Here is a 23,890-nt window from a genome sequence, read left to right as displayed (position 1 = left end):
AGATACTTTACATCTTGGCCTTGGCTCTTCCATGTGGGGGCAGGGGTGAGGAAGACAAAAAAAGAAGCTACCCCTTGTATAGCAAACAAGCCAAGAGCTGAGTAGCCAGAAAGCCCAGCAAGGTGCTTGAAAATTATTCTAGTATTTTGGGTACAGAATATAAAAAACCTTCTCAGAGTGTGGAATGGGTCAGGGCCTGGTTGTCCTGAGAGCTTATTAGCTAAGGTAAGATCAGAGAGAAATTTGTACCTTGTGAGCCTAATTCACTTTGTGTTTCTTTTATTTTCTTGGTTTATTTGGTTTATGTTCCTTTAGGTTTGAGCCGAGTCTTTTTAAAAATTCTACTAAGTTCAGTTGGAACAAGTGAGAGGGTTTTCATCTATGCTCGAGCTAGAGTTTTAATAGAAATAGGACCCCTCACAGAACATGTGAAGCAGGTACCTTGAGAAAATCGAGGAAGCAGTATCAGACCCTCTGCCCACCTGGAGAATCTCCTTCTTCTATTAAAACATTGGCATTTGGGGCACCTGGGTGGCTCAGTTGGTTTAGCATCCGACTTTGGCCCAGGTCATGATCTCACAGATTGTGGGTTCGAGCCCCGCCATAGGCTCAGAGCCTGGAACTTGCTTCGGATTCTGTGTGTATCTCTCTCTCAAAAATAAACATCAAAAAAACTTTTTAATCAAAAATAAATTTTAAAAAAAATTGGAGATTCGTTACACATTTTTTATAGAAGAAATTTCCATAGATTATTTTGTTTAGAGATATCAAACAACGTACACAGAGGTAGTATGACTGAAGAAGAAAAGGCACTGGTAAATTTAGGCAGAATCAATGTAAATCTTTGAAGACAAATGCAACGTTGCCAAGTGTGAACATTCTTAAAATCTTGTAAGGCTGGGGCGCCTGGGTGGCTCAGTCGGTTAAGCGTCCGACTTCGGCTCAGGTCACGATCTCGCGGTCCGCGAGTTCGAGCCCCGCGTCGGGCTCTGGGCTGATGGCTCAGAGCCTGGAACCTGCTTCCGATTCTGTGTTTCCCTCTCTCTCTGCCCCTCCCCCATTCATGCTGTGTCTCTGTCTCAAAAATAAATAAACATTAAAAAAAAAATTAAAAAAAAAAAATCTTGTAAGGCTGGGGCGCCTGGGTGGCTCAGTCGGTTGAGCGTCCGACTTCAGCTCAGGTCATGATCTTGCGATCTGTGAGTTCGAGCCCTGCATCGGGCTCTGTGCTGACAGTTCAGAGCCTGGAGCCTGTTTCAGATTCTGTGCCTCCCTCTTCCTCTAACCCTCCCCTGTTCATGCTCTCTTTCTCTCTCTGTCTCAAAAATAAATAAATGTTAAAAAAAATAAAATAAAAAAAAATCTTGTAAGGCCATTCAAATTGATGCATTGTATTTTTATTCTAATCTTTTCCTTTGGGGTGATGTATACACTTAAGTGATAAGAGGTAGTCTGGTGCCGAAACAACTTCAGGGTTATGAACACAGCCTGATAAAGTGTAGTTGATAATATCCTTACATTATTTTATACATTGCTAAGGTTTGTGTTGCCTGTACTCCAATGCAACAAAATTATCTTGTTTACACCAGTAAAAGGATAGCTATGTCTAGCCTCATACTGAAAGATCATGCCTTTAAAAAAGTGCCTTAATTTTCTGCAAACATCTGAAATGCCTTTGAAATCTCCACAGCCTGTTATGTGGTTTTAGGCTACATGTTTGCTTCAACAACTGCACAAAACCACCACACGTGCAAAGCCCTGTTTAGACCAGTCCTCAGAGGGATTGTCAGTCTGGAGTATGAGCCCAGATGAATCACTCAGAATGGATCCTTTTGCTTGGGATTCTGAAAATCCTCCTCAAGAGAGACATGGTACAGCTTCCAATAAATCAACTATTTGTTAGCCTGAGACTGAGCACCTGGTTGCCTCTTCTACATTGAAAAGCAGTTGCTTCTGTTATTAAAAAACTATTCTTAAGAAATAATTCATCAAGGGCGCCTGGGTGGCTCAGGCGGTTAAGCGTCCAACTCAGCTCATGTCAAGACCTCATGGTTTGTGAGTGTGAACCCCACATGGGGCTCTGTGCTGACAGCTCAGGGCCTGGAGCCTGCTTCAGATTCTGTGTCTCCCTCTCTCTCTGCCCCTCCCCTGCTTGCTCTCTCTCTCTCTCTCTGTCTCTAAAATAAACAGACATTAGGGGAAAAAAATAATTCATCAAACCAATAAGCTAAATTAGAAAAATACACTTGATTACATGTCTATAAACCGATTGTTTGTGTGGTGTATGTGGTCTTCTATTCACCACCCTTTAGAATGTTTTCCATATTTTGGGGTTTGTCATCGCTTATTTTTTTTTAAATATCAATAGAATAATGAGTGTGTGTATGTGTGTGTGTGTATATATATTATATATATATATATATATAATATATATACATATATGCAAATCTATACACACAAATATCCCATGCACATACGCACACAAGACTCACAAGCGTAAATATCAATTTCTTATTTCTCTAAGCTGGGGCTAAGCTCTCTCTCATTCTTAATTCTCAAAGTCCTTTTTTTATGTAATTTTTTGTATGATACTGTCCCACCTTCTACCTTTTATTTCTGTTATTTAGATATCTGTCTTAACTCTTCTACTAACATTTATGTAAGATCTACTCCCATTTGTTCTTATTATCTGAATTACCAAACAAATACTTGCTAAGTGTGCATGTAAATGAATGAACAAAACCTCTGAATATAGGGCTAAATCTTTTTGTCATCCTGAGCCATGATGTAAAATTTCATGTGTGTCTAAGGTTGAGAGCTTTACCAAGCAGTGCTAACTTTCTACTTTCTAGTGCTGGGCAACAAAGAGTCCAAAAAAAAAAAAGGATGGAAAAAATCAGCTCCAGAATAATGTTTGTTTAATTGTAATTATACCAACAAATGAATTCCTTATGATAAGAAAGCATACTAGAAAACAGAGTGAATGTCAGTTATCTTTCTTTAACAGCAGAATTTGTAAGCAAACTTTGTGGTAATACATCATAATATTGATTTTAAATATTTCTAAAATACCACTAGCTATATGAGCATTAGTAGTAGCAAACACGGGATGACCATTCTGAGTGCTAAGTAATTTGCTATACTATTCCTAAACAACATATCACTACTTAAGAACAGAGATCTATAATAAATACCAGAGAAAGTGTGAGGACTTCAGGACAAGACAACAAAGTGACTTACTATAAGAGACAATCGATAACTGAAATCACCAGCAATTCTGTGTTTTGTAATCTGACATGTAATATATGTGAAAACGATGCACATATAAAAACAAGGTAAAAAAAAAAAAAAGCTCATCCTTCCCTAATGTACATGGCAATAGTATTAGACATTTCCTGTGTTCATGTTAATAGAGTTATAAAATTGGTGTTTTTTATTAAATTCCCATTGTTTTTGCCAGAACAAGCATGGGGGCAGGGGGGAGAATTCAGCATTTAATTCACCAAATCAATTCACCACTAAAAATAAAAATCCAACAAAGGGCATTTTCCATCAAATACTCTTTTCCTCATCTTCCCCATTTGCATATCATTTAAGTGGCTTTGTTACTGAAAAAAACAAAATGAAAGGAAAATGAAATCCAAAGCATTTCCAAGAACAAAAGCCAAAACTTGTATCCATTCTTAACACAGTTAGAGTGACCATCCTTAACCTCACACTGCAGTATTACAAGTAACAGACAATTCAAATTTACTCCTCTACTTGATCTTTCCTTCCAGATTCCAATGAGCAGCACCCAAAGGCAAATCACATCCACTTCGGTTCATAAATACAGCCTCGGGATGAGATTTTAAATACTCTGTCTCATTCATCCATTCTAGCTGCCTTCTGAGTTGAAAAGTTACATGAGAATTGAGAAAATAATAGCAAAACACTCTCTGAAAAGGAGTGCATACTGGGAAGATCAAAAATATTGATTTTGTGAATTAAGTGCAAGTGAAGAGCAAACACTTCTATAAATTCTACATGAGTTTTTAAGCATCCTCAATGGAGCTAGTAAAGAAAAGCATCTCTGAGACTTTCCCACAATGCCACTTAAAGAATGTATTTCCCAATTCATTTCTGACTGACCAATAAAGAAAATAAAACATCTTGTCTTAGGTAGCAACTAGGAGTCCTCCACACTGCCAGAATGATCAGTCATCTGAGTGAAGGCATACTTTTCCAACATCACGTTCATCTGAAATTTCTAGGTTATCAGTAGAGAGAATCCTAGAACAGAGACAGAACTGGCAACTCTGAACAAGAAAGGAGAGATAACACCACTATCTCTTCAACAGAGGAAATTAAAAGGTGCTGCATATATATAATGGAAATGCTCTCAGAAGAATGTAGAAAATATCCATGAAATTAAATACATGCGCGCGCACACACACACACACACACACACCACTCACAAAAGCAGGAAAATGGATGTCACCAAAATAGATTAAGCAACAAATGACATAACAGTGGAAGCTTTCTGTCCTACATGTGCTGCCTGACTGGCAAAAGATGTCAAAAATGCAGTTTTTTAAAAACCTAAATATAAGGGCAGCCAAAATGGTCTTCCAAAAAGAAGGAAAAAACCTCAGAAAAGAAAAAACTAAAGTTAAATGATATATTTGGTCTTACTTTTAAAAAATCAAGATGTTAAAAAAAAAGGTTAAATGGGATGTTCCTGTTGATATTAAAAATTAAAAATCTCTTGTATGATAAAAAAGGTAATATGTTATATATGTACATATAACATACATTATAAGTTTCACAAAAAAGGTAATTCTCTACCAAGTCAATTACTGTGAGTTTGTTCCATGAAGCCGATAGTAAATGGGCCTTTGGAAACATGAGGAAATGGGAACTGTCTGGGATAACAGCACTGGATTATACAGCCCCAACACTCAGTCTATTATGCCTACAGAAGGACATTAAATAGGATCAGTTAGATCAGCCCAGAGACACTGGTATTTCTTCTTCTCTTGCAGAAGAGCAATAAGGTAACCCGGAGTCATCGTGGGAGAATCTAAACTAATTCATCCTGTTCCCAAGTCTGTCTGGTCAGCACCATGGTGAGCACCAAGTAGTTTCCCATTTACCACTAGCTGGAAGGCTCAAATACTGACTTCCAAACATTAAGGGAGGAAGTCTGGGGGTGGGAGAGGTGAGGAAGGATTACCAAAACCTAATCACAAGATCTAAGAAATCTTTGTTTTTGTACTTTTACCTCCTACATGTACTTAGAAACCTAGTTCTTGGTACAAATAAACCCACAATTGATTTTTTGCTGAATATTGAATTGTTAAAGCAACAACCTTCCACCGTACAGAATTGTTGTTAAAATTTTACAGCACAGATAAATTTCCATCTTCTGTGGGAATATAAGAAAGACTAAAGTAAGTCTGATTTATCCAGAGTAAATGGATATCCTCAGTTGGATTTCTAAAATACAGAAAGCAAAACTTCCCTAGGTAAGAAATATTGAAAGACCTAGTCCATTTGATATTAGGGTTAAAATATTACGGTTAAAATATTCTAAAATATTCTAAATATTCTAAAGATTAAAAAAACTCCAAGTAAATTTTCATAAGTAATCAGAAATTGTTAAGTTTCTATTTTGGAGCAGAGAAAGACATTAATATTCAACAATAAAAGGGTATCAACCTATACAGAGATCATATCCAAAAATTAATTTATGTAGTTATATATATGTAACTAACTTGCCATTATGCTATTTTGAATAAAAAATTAGAACACTTTTGCATGTTTGTATTTTAAAAATGATGAATGCAGCCCTAGTGGAGTTATGCCTGAGACAAGTATAATGCATTTTTTACCATCCTGAAAACATTGATTCCCTAAAATAAAAAAAAATAAAATAAATAAACAAGGAATTAAAGTGTGTCAGGCAAGGTGACAGATAAACCATTATCCCTTCAAAAATCAAACTATTTTTGCTGACAAGGTAAAAAACCTACTAAAATAGGCAGAAGGTGGAATGCACATATAGAGGCAGTCTCTTCAGAGACTGAGAAATGTAGAACACATCACAACTTCTCCTGCTCTCAAATGCACATCTCTCAAGTGGATATTGCAGAGACAGAGCACATCTGCCTTCAGAACCCCCTGGTGAACTTCTCAGAGACAGACCCCTGATATGTGCTGAACTGCATCCCCACTATATGTATGTGTGTGTGTGTGTGTGTGTGTATATATGCGTTGTGTGTGTGTATAAATATATATATAAAATATATAAAATGTATAAATACACACACACACACACACACATTCAAAACCCGCCATACTTGTGAATGTGACCTTATTTGAAAATAGGTTATTGGCAGATACAATCAACATAAGATGAAGTTATTAGAGTGAGTCCTAATCCAGTGGCTGGTGTCCTTGTAAGATGAGGGAAATTTGGGCACAGTCACACTTAGGTATAACAGCCACGTGAACATGGAGGCAGGGGTTGCAATCATGTTGCCATAAGCCACGGAATGCCTCATCAGAAACTAGAAGAAGCAAGGGCTGATTACCCATCTAGAGGCACTGGAAGGAACATGACCCTGCCTATACCTTGATTTCAGACTTCCAGGCTCCAAAACTACAAGAGAATAAAGTTTTGTTGTTTTAAGCCATCCAGTTTGTGGTATTTTGTTATGACAGCCCTAGAAAACTAAGACAGTCAGTGACTATGCTGTAGAGCCGTAAAGGAGGAGACAAAGAAGACAGGGGGCCAAGTAGATACAATTTGAGGTTTGTTTGAGCCCCTAATTATCCCCTAAAGGATAAACATTCAGAAATTTCCACAAAGGTTGTTGCTCCTTGGGTGTCTGGTATCTAATAATGGCATGTCTTGCCCATATCCCATTGAGAAAAATACTCCATTCTCTGGAGAAATGCTTCTGTCCCCTAGTGGGAAAGAAGATACTAAAATAGCATATAAAAATTTAATAATATAATTAAATAAACACATCTTTAAACTGGAAAATTGTATGTCATTTGTCAACACATCACGGAGATTAAAACTTGAAAGGTAGGTAACTTGATGTAGCACACAACCCTCTGTTCTAGTAAAAATAAATTATCTTCAGGGTGCCCGGGTAGCTCAGTCAGTTGAGAGTGTGACTTCAGCTCAGGTCATGATCTCACAGTTCATGGGTTCGAGCCCCACATCAGGCTCTGTGCTGATAGCTCACAGCCTGGAGCCTGCTTTGGATTCTGTGTCCCTCTCTCTTCGCCCCTCTCCCACTCGCGTTCTGTCTCGCAAAAATAAATAAACATTTTTTAAAAAATGCTTTTTTAAAGAATACATTATCTTCCTCTGGGTATAACCCTATGATAGAATTAAAATCCTTCACCCAAAGGTCTCAAAGACAAGGCGGAAAAACATACCTTGAAACCGCAGGCCTCCAACACACACAGAAATCTAGTAGGTTTATCTGTTTAAGTAAGTGTAGTCACTTCAGCTTCCAGAGAAGTAGATGCACCAACATAAAACTAATTGTGATGTTATTAAGGTACACTAATTAAACATACATTGTGCACTTCTTGGGTTCTAGAAGAAAAGGTGTGCTTATTCAAAACCCTATCTTAAGCCCAACAATGTAGCTGACAGAGTATTTTTAAACCAAAAAGGTCTTCCATAAGCCTTGACAAGGATCATAATTTAGATCAAAAACCGAAAAAATATATTCTCAAAAAGAAGCTGGAATTGAATTGTGTAGAAGAAAAGCACTAAAACTCCAGGACATCTTAGGCAAGTCAAGAAAATTCTCACATATTTCAACGCAACTGCCATCATCTACTAAATTTAGAAAATTATTGCAGTTTCACAAGTATGGATTACTCACAAATATATTTTTTTCCCTCTGATTTAATGAGCCCTGCCGGGTAAAGCTGTCATCTCTAACGCAGGTTAATTTGGGGAAACCTGCTTTTTCCAGATGGCGTCAAGGAGAGCAGACAGCTAATATGAGATTAATCTCAAAGTCATACGGTTTTTATCTCAATGTGGAGTGCAAGAGCTATCAGCCTCTGAGCTTGCTTTGATCCATTTCTTAAACCAGCCTTCTACTATGGAGTTCTCCACACTACTCCTAAAACGTCATGTTTCTCTGCCAGAAAACTGCCAGTGTTACCCTGAAAGTCTGTGAGGGAGTCTGCTGCAAACCTGGATGAACCACCTTCCCTGCTATACAGCAGACAAAATATTAAATAACACCACATCCTATGTCTTTACTGCATCAAACCCACAGATAATTTAGTTCCCAAAAGCTTACCTGTCTTCTAGATTAGAAACTCAGCATTACAAATCTCTGGATATTCTGCACTTCCAACCAAAAGCTGTTTGCCTGCCAAAACGCTGATTAATTAAATGACCTCTCATCATATTTCCAGTCTTCTTGTTTGTGGGTGTACAGCTGTGCTCTGAGCATCTTTTTCACGCTCAAAGCCAGTGTCTTGGAAAGTATAATTTGGCATGAATTTCTCAGTCTTAACAGGTAAAGAGACTACCCATCTCCAAATAGTACAGCATCCTATGAACATCCCAGAGATGGTCATAAAGAAGAAAAACCCAGCACTAACAACCAGAGCAGTGCTGTGAAAATACAACCCACATTAAAACTTCTACCTAAGAAAATCTGGTGGGGAAACTTGGATTTTCCTTATAAACAAATATCCTCAATCCAGCTGGCAGATTTTAAATCATCTAAAGCACTCTTTCAAAATGTGGACACCAGATCGTATCCTACACCAACTGAATCAGAATCACGGGGAGGAATCAGGCATGAGGATTTTTTCAAAGTTCCCCCAAGTGATCCTAATGTTCATCTACAGTTAAGAACGATTGATCTAGACCAGGGGCCAGCAAGCTTTTTCAGTAAAGGGCCATATCATAAATGTTTTATACTTTGTGGGCATTCAGTCTCTGTCACAACTACTCAACCCTGCTAATCTGGCACAAAAGTAGCCACAGACAGTATGTAAATGAACAAGTGTAGCTGGGTCCCAATACAGCTTTATTTAGGAATACTGAAATCTGAATTTTATTTAACTTTTACATGTCACAAAACATTATTCTCATTTTAATTTTTTTTCAATCATTTCAAAATGTAAAGATCATTCTTAACTTGCAGGTCATACAAAAATAGATGGCAGGTCAGATTTGGCCAGGCCATAGTTTACTGACCCCTGATCTACACTGCATACGGAATACATTCTCCTTAATCTTCAAAACAACATTTGCTCAGTGACTCAATCAGTCACAGAAAAGATTCTCTTCAATGTATGGGTACCTTCAGATTCAAGTTGTTCCAGGCCAAATGAGGCAGCTGTATTAACACGGCTAATGGATGGAACAATGGTTCTTGTCTCAAAGGGTGCCTCAGAATCAGAAAGTGCTGGGAAAATGCTGGGTGCTTCCTCCAATATTCCAGGCGGAGTCACTGGAGAGCCCATAACTGGTGTGAACAATTCCTCATTTGGCCCTGTGATGGTGTCCATTAGATCTGTCAAACACAAGAGATAGGACTTGACCCAAAGATGATCATTAGGGGAAATGTATACATGTATTTTTTTTCTTTTTAAGTAACAAATGATTAATGAAACCAGTATCTTATATACAGTAAGTTTGGCACTTAGGCCAGCTCCCTCTTCCCATAGTGCATCAATCCAGCTATGCAAGGCAGACACTTTACCTTCCAGGAAAATGTATTGTCTCAAATCAGAACTTTCTTTTTAAATTTTAATACCCCACTCATTCCATTGACAATACTATGGATTTTGCAGAATTTTAGATAGAACGATGGAAAAGATAGAAAATTTAACAAAAAATTATTAAGGGTGCCCGGGTGGCTCAGTCAGTTAAATATCCAACTCTTGGTTTTGGCTCAAGTCATGATCTCACAGTTGATGAGTTCAAGCCCTGCATGGGACTCTGTGCAGACAGTGCACAGCCTGCTTGGGATTCTGTCTTCTTCTGTCTCCACCCCTTCTTCGCTCACACTCTCTCTCTCTCTCAAAAATAAATAAACATTAATAAAATATGTTTTAAAAATTATTAAAATATATGCCAAGAACTACATTTTCATTTTAATTTTTTTTAACGATTATTTACCTTTGAGACAGAGAGAGACAGAGCATGAATGGGGGAGGAGCAGAGACAGAGAGGGAGACACAGAATCCAAAGTAGGCTCCAGTCTCTGAGCTGTCAGCACAGAGTCCAATGCGGGGCTCAAACCCACGGACCGCGAGACTGGAAGACCACAACCCGAGCCGAGGTCGGACGCTCAACCGACTGAGCCACCCAGGTGCCCCATGCCAAGAACTACTTTTAAAAATTAAGCCAAAGAGTAAGAGTATGTGTCTAGGATATGCTCAATTTCAAAGCAGCCAGATTTAGCTCCAGGTTTTCCCCTATATAAAAAACCCTTGAATAGTATTATTTTGCACGTCTGGTAGATCATCAGGATCTCTGAGGTAGTTTTTTAAAAATCGATGTTCATGCTTTCCACATATCTCAACTTACTGAATCAGAATCTCCTTGGTGGTGAAGACCGAAAACTATTTTTTTTAACTCCCAGGATATGGATTCACAGGCTCTCACATCCATGGCTGTTAAGAGTATACATTGGTGTAACCACTTTGGAAAACAATTAGGCATTGCCCCCTAAAGTCAAACATTCATACCTAGAGCCCAGCGATTCAGTTCCTTGCTAATATAACCAAGAGAAACTCTGTACATGTACAATGGAGAATATGCAAGAGAATATGCATATGGCAGCAATCAGTGTTCACAATAGCTAAACCTGGAAATGACCCAAATGCAAATTGCTAGAAGAGACTGGATAAAGATTAGATGCATAAATTGCGATCTATTTTCATAATGAAACATAAACAGTCAAAACAAAAGAACCACATTAGGTAAATTTTAGCCATAGATTATTAAGTAAAACAAGTAAGTCCCAAAAAGGTTATCTCCAGCACAATGTTGTTTTTATAAAGTTAAAAACTACTGAAATGTTTAAATGCATAATTTTATGCATTTAATAAAACTAAACTAAAAGGAATTCAAGGAAATGAGGAACACAAGATTCAGGATGACAGTTACCAGTCAGAGGAGGAAGTTGAGATATAGGATTACATGTAGGTTACTAACCAGGCCCTACGGGTTTTTTGGAGAGACAGGATTAGGAGATATTTATTACATTATTTAAAAAAAAAAAAAAAAACTCAGCTAATAAATTAAGCCTATTTACTTAGACCAACAAATAATGAGAGACATGAGGTCCAAAAATAATTAAATAATAATTTTTGTAATCCCCAGGCAATTCCGATAATCACCAAGATTTGAAAACTTTGCTGTCCTTAAGATATCAGAGCATTTGAGGGCCTCCTTTATAGAAAGCACTTTGTATACATTATTTCAAATCCTTAAAATAACCTATAAGATAGGTAGGCATGGTGCCTGAGCGGCTCAGTTGAGTGACTGACTCTTGATTTCAGCTCAGGTCATGGTCTCCGTGCTGAGCATGGAAACTGCTTGGGATTCTCTCTTTCCGTCTCTCTCTGCCTCTCCCCCACTCGCACACATGCACTCTCTCTCTCCCTCTCAAAATAGAAAAATTAGCTTCAAAAATAAATTAAATTAAATTAACATAAAAGATAGGCAGGGGCATCTTTTGGGTGGCTCAGCTGGTTAAGCATTCGACTTCAGCTCAAGTCATGATCTCACAGTCCATGAGTTCAAGCCCTGCATCAGGCTCTGTGCTGACAGCTCAGAGCCTGGAGCCTGCTTTGGATTCTGTGTCTCCCTCTCTCACTCTTCCCCTCCCCTGCTCATGCTCTGTCTCTCTCTCTCTCAAAAACAAATAAACATTAATTTTTTTTTTTTTAAGATAGGTAGACATTATTTAAAGATGCACAAACCAGGCTTAGAGACATTAAGAAACTTGCTTGAGGCCACAATACTAGTGAGGGCCAAAGCTGGGATTCAAACCCTGGTCCTCACTGTTTTCACTCCACCCCCAGGCTCCTAGCAGCCAGACCTGTCAAACAAGGAGAGAGTTCTCAGGAAGCCTGGCCTTCACAGGCCCCAGTGATGAGCCACCAGGAAACTTTGCTTTGGGAACTAACCCCTCATCCTTTTAGGCTTTGCCACATCTCCCCAGACAACAGAGCGTTCACCTGCATTTTCTGTTCATTCTCTAGGTTAGTGGAGGCAAATGGGGGTACATCTGCCTCACTCATTCTATTCCTTATTAACTCAGAAAAGATCCACCCCCAAAATTCTCCCTCCCTTACAAACCTTCCAGAGCAGAAGTAACTTCAAAAGACAGAGGCGTGGCCGCAGTGGAAAGTGTCGTGGCCAGAGGCTCCCATCTCCTCGACAGCTGAGTAACGGCAGGAACACCAGATGTGGTGGAGGGGGGCTCTTCTCCTTCCTCAATCTTACCATTTTCTCTGGTAACCTCAAGGGTAGAAACCTGCTGCTCTTGTGTCACCAGTGATAAAGTGGCTTCTGTTTCTTGAACAACTGTTGTCATCTCTTGAGTGAGGATGTCTTAAAAGGGGGAGATACAACATTTTAAAATAGACAAATTCCCTGCCTTAAAAAGTCACTCTATAATTAATAAACTGAAAAAAGAAAAAAATATATATATTTCAGGGTATGGGAAAGCAAATGGATCGCTCAGATACAAAATGCCAGTAAATAAATGTTTTCAGTGTTGCTGCTTTCAGGAGCGATGAATCAATCTGAGACAGAGATAAATACAGTAACATAAAAAACATAAAATAAAATACAAAACAAAATTGGAAGGTCAACAGCTGAGCTCCCTTTTATGAATATCAACATAACCAGTCTGTGAAGAAACAAATTATACAGAACTAAGTTATATTCAAAAATTCTCGGGGCGCCTGGGTGGCTCAGTCGGTTGAGTGTCCGACTTTGGCTCAGGTCATGATCTCGCGGTTCATGAGTTCAAGCCCCGCATCGGGCTCTATGCTGCCAGCTCAGAGTCTGGAGCCTGCTTCGGACTCTGTGCCTCCCTGTCTCTCTGCCCCTCCCCTGCTCACACACTGTCTCTCTCTCAAAAATAAATAAAGATTAAAAATAATTTTAAAAAATTCTCAGAAGCATTTATATCTATTAATTTTCACATTTGCACTTCTGAAGGGGAAAAAGAAGTTAGCATTTTGAATAAAGGAATAATAATTACAGTAACTCATGTTTACTGGGTTTCTATTATATGCTACATACATGCACTGTTAAGTATATTATATTGTAAGCATTATCTTATTTTATCTTCTAAAATGTACTAAAGGGAGATAGGTACTAATACCATTCCATGGAAGCCATACATCATAGCAGTCAAGAATGCAGGCTTTAGAGTCAATTTGCCTGGGTCTGAATTCTGGCTCAGCCTCTACTAGCTGTGTGACCTTGAACAAATTCCTTAGCATCTCTGGGCCTTGAGTTTCCTCAGCTATAAATTGGAAATAACAGCAGTATCTATCGCATAGAGTTGTTACAAAGATTAAATTAGATAACACATGTAAAACTTAGCACATACTCCAATATATCAGCTATTATTACCCACTTTAAAAACAATTTAGGTTGAGAGAAGCCTACATAGTGCTCTTAACCACTGTGCTAACTATGCCTGTCACATTAGGTAGAAAGTGAGTTAAGTGACACAATTATGACTAAGGAGCATATTCAATAATCAAAATAAGAACCATATAATCATCAAATTCATTTTACATTTTAGGCTGTATTAATACAAGCTATGCAATTCTAATACATAAGTATCAGAGATTCACTTATGCGATGAATAATCTGGAACCGTATGACTTAATGCTCCAGGAATATCTTAAACTGTTATGGAAAACTGAAGTAAACTTCTTATTCAGTCACATCTAATATCTTCATGGTAATGGAGACCCAACTCTCTCAATGGAATTTAACAACCAACTTACAAAACATTTTCTGGAAGCTTCTACGAAAACGTACAGTATACTAAGTCTTTCGGTCCTTAAAAACTGAACTGGACACGTAAAATTCAATCTTACCATTTTAATTCAATCTCAACACTTTATAAAACATATTACTAATTTGAAATTTCCATTAACGGAGCTACTGAGCTGATATAACAAGATGAACATATTCCAAAACAATTTGGAATGAGCATAAGCATGTATACTAAGTCTATCCTTCCTCATGCTGTTATCTGACCAACTACACATAATAAAAGAAAAACATTATCCGTCAGCAACAAATGTAAGGCTCATCAGCTCATAACAGTCACAGATATAACGGCGAAGAGGAAGTAGCACAGTATTAAGCCAACAGAGAGAATTCATCAGTATTGGGGTTTTTTCTTATTTCTAGAGGAATTTCTTTTTGGGAAAACAAAATCAAAGAACTCAGGTGGTTAATGCTGTTAAGATAAATATTACCGAAAGCTTTGGGTAAGAAATTATCAGGTATGTGAGTATTTTTTACACCTATATGTAAATAATATCCTATATTGTTTATTATACCATTTAAACATATAGCTAGTTCTTTAACATTTTCCTGAATAGTTATACATTTTCATCATGACATGTGTGAAAACTATCAGTCTATTTCAGGGTTTCTCAGCACTACGGACACTCTGGATCAGAAAAGTCTTTGTGGTTGGGGGGCTATCCTACGTGCTGCAGGATGTTCACAAGCCTCTTTGGCCCACTGGATATCCTGGCACCTGTCTGTTATGACAACCAAAAATGTCCCCAAAATTGCCAAATGATAGGGGTGGGGACAAATTATTTCCTGTTGAATGGCCTACATGCAGAGGTTGTATTTGGGTGTAATTTCTACATAAAATACATTTTGTATTTGTTTACTTCTGCTTTTCATCAAAACTTAGAGAACTTCTAAACTCTCACTCAAAAAAAAAAAGAAAAACATAAAATGAGACCTAGAAGTAATACAACGCTATATGTCATTTGTACCAATTTTAAAAAATAAGAAATTCAAATCAAAACCTTCCCAAAGTTTATTTTTGTTCTTTCTTTCTTTTACCTTTCAATGTATGTCCCAATAGTTGATGCGCCTCAGATTCATATTCCGAGATGGAGACAGTGGTCTCTATGAAAAACATAGCATCATTCTCCTTAGTGGATTCCATGAAGTCTGCAGTATCTTGGAAGAGGGTTACAACAGAGACTTTCATATCTTCCATCAAACTCGTGGGAGTAAAGGAACTTTGATCCGTGAAGGCAGACGATCGCTCCTCCCCGGGTGCCATTAGCAGGGCTGTCCCCATGTGGGTTTCCCCTTCTGGCAGCCCCAGAGCCACATCTGCAACCTCTGTCAAAGGTTCATCCTCTTCCATACCTTCCATAGCATCGTTATCTGTTACTCGGGCTGTCTGAGACGTTGCCATTCCCACCTGGGTCTCCATATTGTCTCCAAGCTTTGGGATCTTTATCTGGCTTACACTCTCTAATTTAGTGTCATCCCACTCATCACTTATGACAGAGGCAGCTGGAACAGCAGTGCTGACACTCACTGTGACTCCTGGGGCTCCCAGCGGCCTGTCAGTTTCTGGCTCAACACTCAGGGTGTACTCAGAGGTTGTGAGCCAGTGCTTGGTGGCGGTAGTCTGGGTATGATCAGCTGTCATCTGCAAAGGCTTCTCCCTATCAGGCATGGGGCTTCCAGGCGCCATGCCTGCTGCGGGCTCAGCACCAGGGGAAAAACTTGCCCTATGTTCTGCATCGGCTTCAAACTTCTCTGTCCTTGGACTGGTGGTCAGCATTTCTTTAGTATTCACATCGGAGGAAGGGAAATGTCCCAGACTAACTCTTTCCTGACTTTCAGTTGCAAACAACTGATGATCCACATGCTTCAGAAAACCCAGTGTTGCTTCTGTGGTCCCTTCCGCAATGGGCTGAATGAGGGTACTACTGAAGAGTTCCTCCTTCTCATCCATATTCAGAGGTGCGGTTGCAGCGGTAGGGTTGGTTAGCATGGCCTTGGAGAGTCGGCTTTCAGAAGACACTCTCTCTGGCTGGCTGGACCCAAACACTTCCTCCTCCACAGGGATCACTGTCTCGGTAGCAGTGTAAATGTCAGGACTATTAGGCTGCATAAGCCCAGTTCCTACTGGATGAGCTTCTTTGTTAATAGGAAATACTTTATTTAAAGATGTTGCTGATGGCCCCGCTAACACTATCATTGGATCTTCAGAGACTACCAACTGGGGAGTGCACTTTGAAGTAACAGAGTCATTTTCTGGGTCATCTGTGTTCATCCTCTCTGGCTGCCCTGTTTCTGCAAGACCATGTGCTATCTCCCTTCTTCCCATTTTGGGGAAGGCCACGCATTGTGTGGCAACGTTGAGAAGTAGAAGGCCACAGAATGCCAGACAAATGTGCAATACAATTGGTCTGCTCATAGTGGAAGAGAAATGTGCACATAAATTGGCAGAGTTGACAATTCCAGTAATTGAGTCCTGCAGAAAAATAAAGCATATCAAACTGTCATGTAAATGTATTTTGTAAATAAGCCCCTTTAAGTAAAGTCAGAAGTTAAAATCATCTCCTTGGCGTGGTGCTCAGAGATGGTATGGAAGAGATGGCTGTTCTAGTTCTTTGTACCTTTGAGAACTGGATAACCCAGTTCATTTTTCCCTGCTGAATTTTGCAGCTGATTTAACTTGAAGCTCTCTAGAAAAGGCACACAGAGTTCAAGGACTAAGTTCATTGTTTCTTTAATGCCTATTTGAAAAAAAATTACCCTTGAAGTCACATTTGCAATATTCTCCCCAAATTCCTCTATTAATCACATAAGCAAATGACTACCAAAATGGCAATATGTCCAAGATACAGAAAGTAAACCTTACATTTATTTACATTACATTCAGAGATCTTTCAACTATGGTTTAAAACTTATAAGACATCATCATAAAACACTGAATACCAGTTCCATGCAAGAGTTTTTTAAAGTAGGGGCGCCTGGGTGGCTCAGTCGGTTAAGCGTCTGACTACGGCTCAGGTCATGATCCCACAGTTTGTGGGTTCGAGCCCCTCATCAGGCTCTCTGCTGTCAGCACAGAGCCCACTTCAGATCCTCTGCCCCTCCCCTGCTTGTTCTCTCTCTCAAAATAAATAAATAAACTTTTAAAAAGAGGTTTTTTAAGTATGTAAATGATTTTCATTTAAAATTCCTCTTTAAAACACTTAAATGATTTCTTTTCTCTGTAACAACCATAAAAATTAAAGGCAAACCCTTGATGTTTCAAAAACTAAGGAGTAGACATGGTAAAAGAGTTAATGTAAATTGGTGTTTTTAAGAAAAAAAACTTTTTAAGAAAATGAAATACATTTTAAATTAGCAACATTTCCTGAATACACATTATCGTTAGATTAAGATTTGTTGCATTTTTTAAAAAACTACTCACACTCTCATTAAAACTAAAACTATAGCAAAACTACTAATCCCCCCCCCCAAAATTTATGAGTTTCGGGGTTTTTTTTTATCTACTTTGCTGTTTGGGCTCTTTCTTTTTCCATCATCAGAAATCTCTCAGATGCTGTAGATGTTCTAGGAAATTAAACCTAAGAATGAAAATTCTAGAATAAAAATGTAACCTTTATAAAAGTTGAATTTTTTTCTTTCTTTCATGTGTAATCATTAAAGTATTTGGGTTAAGCACATAATGTGCACACATAAAGTATAAAAAGTAAGTTTTCATTGGTCCGTCTCCCCTTAAGAAGCTCAAAGCTTCCCTGTTTAGTCTGTAGGTCTTTCTGAGACCAAGAAAAGGTCAAGTCCTTACAGCATGATCTAGACAGGTGAAGAGAAAACAGAAGGCTGAATTTTTGTACATGAAGAAAGAGGAATCCCCAGATTCGGAGCTGAGGCTTCCTGACAAACCACCAGCACCACATGAATGAGTCACCTTTGAAGTCATCTTCCCAGCCCCACTCAAGCCTTCAGACAATTGTAGCATCTTGACCATAACTGCTTAAGAGACCTTGAGCCAGAACCAGCCAGCTAAGCTACTCCTAAATTCCTAATGCACAGAAGTGGGATGAAATTATAACCATTGATTGCCACCACGTTAGGGACAATTTGTCACACAGAAATCTTGAATCCACAGTACTTTGGGAGACTACAGGAATGAGAAGATGTCATGAGGAGCCATGTGCTGAAAAGGACCAGCACATATCAAGGATCATAAATTTAGCAACAGAAGAAAACTGAAGCCAGAGGTGACTAGGAGAAATAGAAGTCACTACACCCCCTCAAGAGTCTTCAGAGATAGTGAGAGGGATGGTAAGTTTCCCTCTATGTGGGATGAGAGTCTGCAACAATTTTATTAAAATATTAAATGACATACAGGGAGCTAGCATCATTTTAAAAGGAGAGAATATGGGAAAGATACTTGAAAAAGGGGGACTAGCATGTGCCAAGACATGTCAACATTCTGAACATCAGTTATCATCATACTTTAGATGACCCCTAAAGAATCCCACTTCGTAGCCAGGTAACACATTTAGTAATAGTATCTGGCTTGCTGCCCCCTTAAAACAAAAATATAGGGGGCGCCTGGGTGGTTCAGTCGGTTGAGTGTCCAACTTCAGCTCAGGTCATGATCTCACAGTTTGTGAGTTCAAGCCCCTCATCGGGCTCTGTGCTGACAGCTCGGAGCCTGAAGCCTGCTTTGGATTCTGTGTCTCCTTCTCTCTCTGCCCATCTCCCGCTTGTGCTGTCTGTTTCTCAAAAAATAAATAAATAAATAAATGTAAAAAATAAAATTTAAAAAAAAGACAAAAATATAGAAGCACTGTAAACAAGAATGTTCACCGTTGGTGAAACTACGTCTTTGTACAACTTGAACTATGAAACATATGTAAAAGCTAAAGAACACTCTGATTTATTCAAAGAGCTGCTCTTTTCTGAACAAATATTTTTCCCATTCAATGAAATCTTACTAAACATCCCAGACAATGTAGGGTGTGGCCTAAAAACTTGGTCTACATGATCCCATGCTTCTGGATAAAAACCTGAAAAAAACACGCCATCATGAATGACAGTATTATTTAGAGGGATATGGACTAGAATGAGAAAAACAATTCCTGAATCCTAGCTTTCTTGCTACTAGAACTTGCTATGGGATATTGTGCAAATGGCCTCAGTTTTTCCTTTGATAAAATGAGGAGTTAAACAAAATAATCTTATAAATCCATTCTACTTCCATGAATCCATTTTTATATTTTATCTATAGGGCATAGAATTAAAATGCAAATGTTTTCATGTTCCAACAACTGTGCCATCAAGTAGGCAAGGCACTCTAATGACTGGATGGATGTTTCACATTTTATTTATATGTTCTAGAGTCATGCAGACTGAGAGGAGAATTTTATAAACAACTCAGATTTGGGGAGTCAAACCATAGAGATTTAATATAGCCTCAATTGCCTTTCCCAAACAGAATATTCCTTTAAGTTTTTATTTCCAGCTAGATCTCGAGCTTTAGAATTTGTGCGAAGGGAATTCTGCCATTGCTCTCAAAGACTTTCCTTCTGTAATTAAGTGTCAGACACCTGCTTTCTAAATCCAACTACAGAAAAAATGGGGGTGAACTGCAAGCCTACTCTATGTCTGTGTATTGCAGCCATATGTTCCTTCTCCCCACTATTCAAAGCGATGCCCGAACTTTAAAAGAAGCAGAGAAGACAGCCTATAAGAATGACAGCAGGGAACATGCCTGCAACTCAGATAAATTGGTAAATGACCTTCAAGTTCTAGGCCTTTCTCCATCTTTCAAAGCACAAGTTCAGACAGCCACTCCCATGAGTATGGTGTCCTCCACTGAGAGCTGCATGACGTTAGCGAATAAATAAGAAAAGGCTGACCGTTGTCAACACAATGGCAATATTTCTAAAACTAAATAATCATCTGTGATCATCTATCACAGGCTGTAGGCCTTTTCTTTTTTTCCTCGACATGTACCCCCTCCCTGGCAAAGTGCCTGGCACAGAGGGAATGCTCAGTAAATATTGACTGAACAAACAGAGGAATGTCCAGAGCCTACTTTTCTGGGGAAGGAGAGGGTGGGGAAATTTAATTGCTAATTAGTACTCTGTGTCTTCGTTATCTTAAATGAACTCAATTGAAGAACATTTAACATACAAAAGAATATTTCTCTAACTTTTCTTTCACACCATGGCTGCTCCTTCTTTCTACTATATCCATCCATGCACATTAATTCAGGTAAATAAACTCTAACCAAATTGCTGATAGTGGTATTGGCTTCTAATAATAGCTTGAAAAGCATGCCTTTCAGAACAAATCAGTAGCACTTTGTCTATCATTTGCTATCGGGGTATCCTCATGGCTCGGCAGTCTGCTGAACAATTTACTGCATTTCTGCCACCAGTGGGCAGATAAGCTGTTCTGTCAACCATTGTCTTTGATCTTAAATAGATACAGTCCAGAACCTGTTTCTTTGTCAAGTCGAGGCACAGTCAAGTTACAAAGACAAATGAAAGACAACATAAGAAGATACAGATTTAGCCGTCTTGCTAGATTTAATAACCAGGATTTTTTTAAACGCTTTTTCAACACCGTTTCCAACTGAAATGTCTACTGCTGATTTTGTGTGTTACCAACATGTAGACACAGAAGGGAACGAGCATGTTAAAACATTCTCATCACTGGCAAAGTTCCTTTTTTCCAAAGGAAATGAGTTCCATGGGTAGTATGTAAGGAACATGAACATTGCCCTAAGAGTACTCAAGACACAGGAGGCCTATAGAGAATGCCAAAAAGCTGGTAACAATCTGCCTGATATTTTCCTTTTTTTGGGATAAACACAAATACCGTAAGTAGCTGGTATAGAGTTTGGGGAAGAAAGCTGCCTCATCTTAGATTTTCACTGTCCCCTGGAAGAAACTTGGATACCACCTCAAACGCACCGTCTTCTTCACCTAAACTTTGGTGTCATCCTGAACTCTTCTCTATAGTCTAGATTTCACAACTCCTGTGGATCCTTCCCCCATAATGTCTCTTGGAATTGGCCTTCTCATCACCTCACTGGACTGTTACTATTTTAATTGCCTTTCAACCGATGATCCTGTTCAAACTCTCTTCTCTCCAATCCATTTTACACAATCCAGATGGCTTATTCTTAACAATAAAAATGACAATAACCAATCAAAAATGGCCACCATTTGGAGGATGCTACATGCCAGGTGTTGTGAGTGCCTTATGTAAATTACCTTATTTAATCCTAACAACAACCTAATGAGATAGGCTCTATCATTATCTCCATTTTTTATTAGCTGAGAAAGCGACAGGTTTACAGAGGACAATTAACCTGCCTACGTGAGCGTGCTAGTTTCTGAACTTGTGAATTCTGTCAAACTTCATGTTGCCCCCTTTTGCCCAACGCATCCTTTAATGTCACGAAGTTTACAACCGCCAAATTCCGTATCTATAAGACAACCCACACCACTAACTCCACTACAAACCATCACCAGCCGAGTATATTGCCCTCTTACCTGCCATCCTCATTCCAGGTTCCTAAGTTTTGCTCACAACACTGCACTAGCCAGAACACTCCCTCCTTCCCTACCCAGGTATCTAAACCCTGCCGCCTTCCCCCCACATCCTGTTTACTAACTGCTGTCACAAAAATGCCTGGCCCAATCTCTTCCCATCCTTCTCCCAACTTCTCCGGCACAAATCATCACGTCCGTAAGTCTTGCCACCTCAAATGAGATTCGGTCCTTTGCATGCAAACACTGGTGTTTTAGCTTCCTTTGTCTGCCATATAATTACTAATAATGGTAGGCATGGAGAGGAGGTGTTCAATAAATATTTGCTGCAGTGAAGCGAACGTAAATAACTGTTTAAGAGTGTGAAAAAGAATGCTCAGAGTCTCCATTTTATACTGTAAGATTTTCAATGAAATTGCATGGTCTATCCATGTCTAAATGTGTATTTTGTTCAGACCTGGCCAATTTTGGCTACTTATTCCATGTATCATTTTAATAATAGTAATAATTACCTGCATTCTCACTTCTGCTATATTTTAGGTTTTCAGAGTTAATTTCATTAAAAAAAAATAGATCAGCATTTACAAATGACGAGTCTCAGAGCTTCAGGTCGACTTGCTTCCCAATTATCATCTCATCTTTTAAAAACCTGTTAGCGGGGTGTCTGGGTAGCTCAGTAGGTTAAGCGTCATACTCTTGGTTTTTCAGCTCAAGGTCATGATCTCATGGCTCGTGAGATGGAGCCTCACATCCAGCCCTGCCCACATCCAGCCCTGTGCTGACAACACGGAGCCTGCTTGGGATCCTCTCTCTCTGTCCCTCCCCCACTTGCTCTTGCTCTCTCTCTCTCTCTCACACACACACTTTCAAAATAAGTAAATAAACTTAAAAAATAAATTAAAAATAAAAATAAAAACCAATTAGTGATTCTTTGATTGATGAGGGGAAAAGGAAAACTCTGTCCCTTGTTTATGTCTTAATTATCTTTCCATTTTGTACATCCTCTGATCCTCAATAATTAACTTGTCATTGTCTTACCTTTTTAATCCTTAAGGTTCTCTCGCCAATGCTATTTAATTTGTCTAAAGCCAAGCTTATCAAGATTCTGACCCTATTGACCCAGCTGTGGCACATGGCATTACGGTACCCCATTTCTGACTCACTGTGCTACTGATAACTGTCATTGGCCTAATATATTGGCTTTAAGATCATCTGGACCTCATCATCCTTCACTTTAAATTGAGTAGCTGGAATGACAGAGGATCCTTTCAGCAGCATGTTTGGCCACAGTGGAAGAAGGGAGAACAGAATAACTAGAAAGAAAAGCCTGGTTCCCTAGGAGCAAAGCAGCATCGGTGCTGACAGGGAAGAGGATGAGTAAGCTGGGGTCAAGAAGGTTACACTGGCAACTACCAGCAAAGTGCTTTACCATCCCCGCAGACCACAACTAGGTTATACATACCGAGCCCAAGAGCTTTGTTCTCTCCACAATGCAGCACTGCAGACCAATGAAGATGTTAGTGCCTGTGGCCTCTAGTGCATCATCCTATCCCTGGGAAAAGAAGCTGAACTGAAGATTTAAATACTGGCTTCAAGTTCCAGCTCTACCTTGGGCAAATCACTGAAACTCAGCTGCCTTGTTGCAAGATGGAGGTAACAATGCTCATTCTGTTTTCTTCAAAGGGTGGACAAGAGACAAAACATGATAACAGACATGAAAACAGTTTGAAGAAAAAGTTTTAAGTATCATTCAATTTAAGATATATTAGTGTGATATTGACATACGATCCCCTCAAACTACCGAAATGTGAGCAATTTGAAACATCCATAGTGTCTTTTTTCCCTGTAGATATTTCCATGGAGCTTCCTCCTTTGGCTTCTCACGTAGACAAAGTGACCTGGGAATTGCCTGATGGTTGCAGAATCCTATCCTAATCCATCTTGGTCAACAAGCTCTTCTCCGTCCATCATACAATTCTCTTCCATGACCCGATTTGACATGGAGAAAGTAAACCCGATTTTACCGGAGAAAGTAATCCCCAGGTAGACATTTCAAGGAATAAACATAATATCTCACATTTCAAGCTGAAACTTGATTCAGATACTTTTCTTACAATCACCCGTAAACACAATATGGGAAAACAGGATTGACCACACATCTTAATTATAGAATGAGTTTTCATTCTACAGAGATTAAACCCAGCTTCCTTATGTAAGGGAAAAAAAATTCAACAAACAAAAAATTCAATTCCATACACAACTTTCCAGGCAAACATCTGCTAAATAAAGAATA

The 23,890-nt window shown here is 38.9% G+C and overlaps 1 protein-coding gene across 1 annotated transcript in view; it reads right to left on the bottom strand.

The window, feature by feature from the left end:
* Positions 1-16,543, bottom strand: part of ARMH4 (armadillo like helical domain containing 4) — a 123,868-nt gene extending 107,325 nt beyond the window's left edge. The window contains exons 1-3 of the mRNA XM_049612702.1: positions 15,110-16,543; positions 12,350-12,604; positions 9,339-9,551 (exon numbers count right to left, since the gene is read on the bottom strand). Of these exons, the coding sequence (XP_049468659.1) occupies positions 9,339-9,551; positions 12,350-12,604; positions 15,110-16,487 (1,846 nt within the window). The 5' untranslated portion in view covers positions 16,488-16,543. The remainder of the gene's footprint in view (positions 1-9,338; positions 9,552-12,349; positions 12,605-15,109) is intronic.
* Positions 16,544-23,890: the final 7,347 nt, after the last annotated feature.

The sequence above is a fragment of the Panthera uncia genome, assembly GCF_023721935.1.
Source record: "Panthera uncia isolate 11264 chromosome B3 unlocalized genomic scaffold, Puncia_PCG_1.0 HiC_scaffold_1, whole genome shotgun sequence".
Lineage (NCBI taxonomy): Eukaryota > Metazoa > Chordata > Mammalia > Carnivora > Felidae > Panthera > Panthera uncia.
The sequence above is the reverse complement of the archived record's forward strand: the minus strand, read 5'-3'. Positions and strand labels throughout refer to the sequence as shown.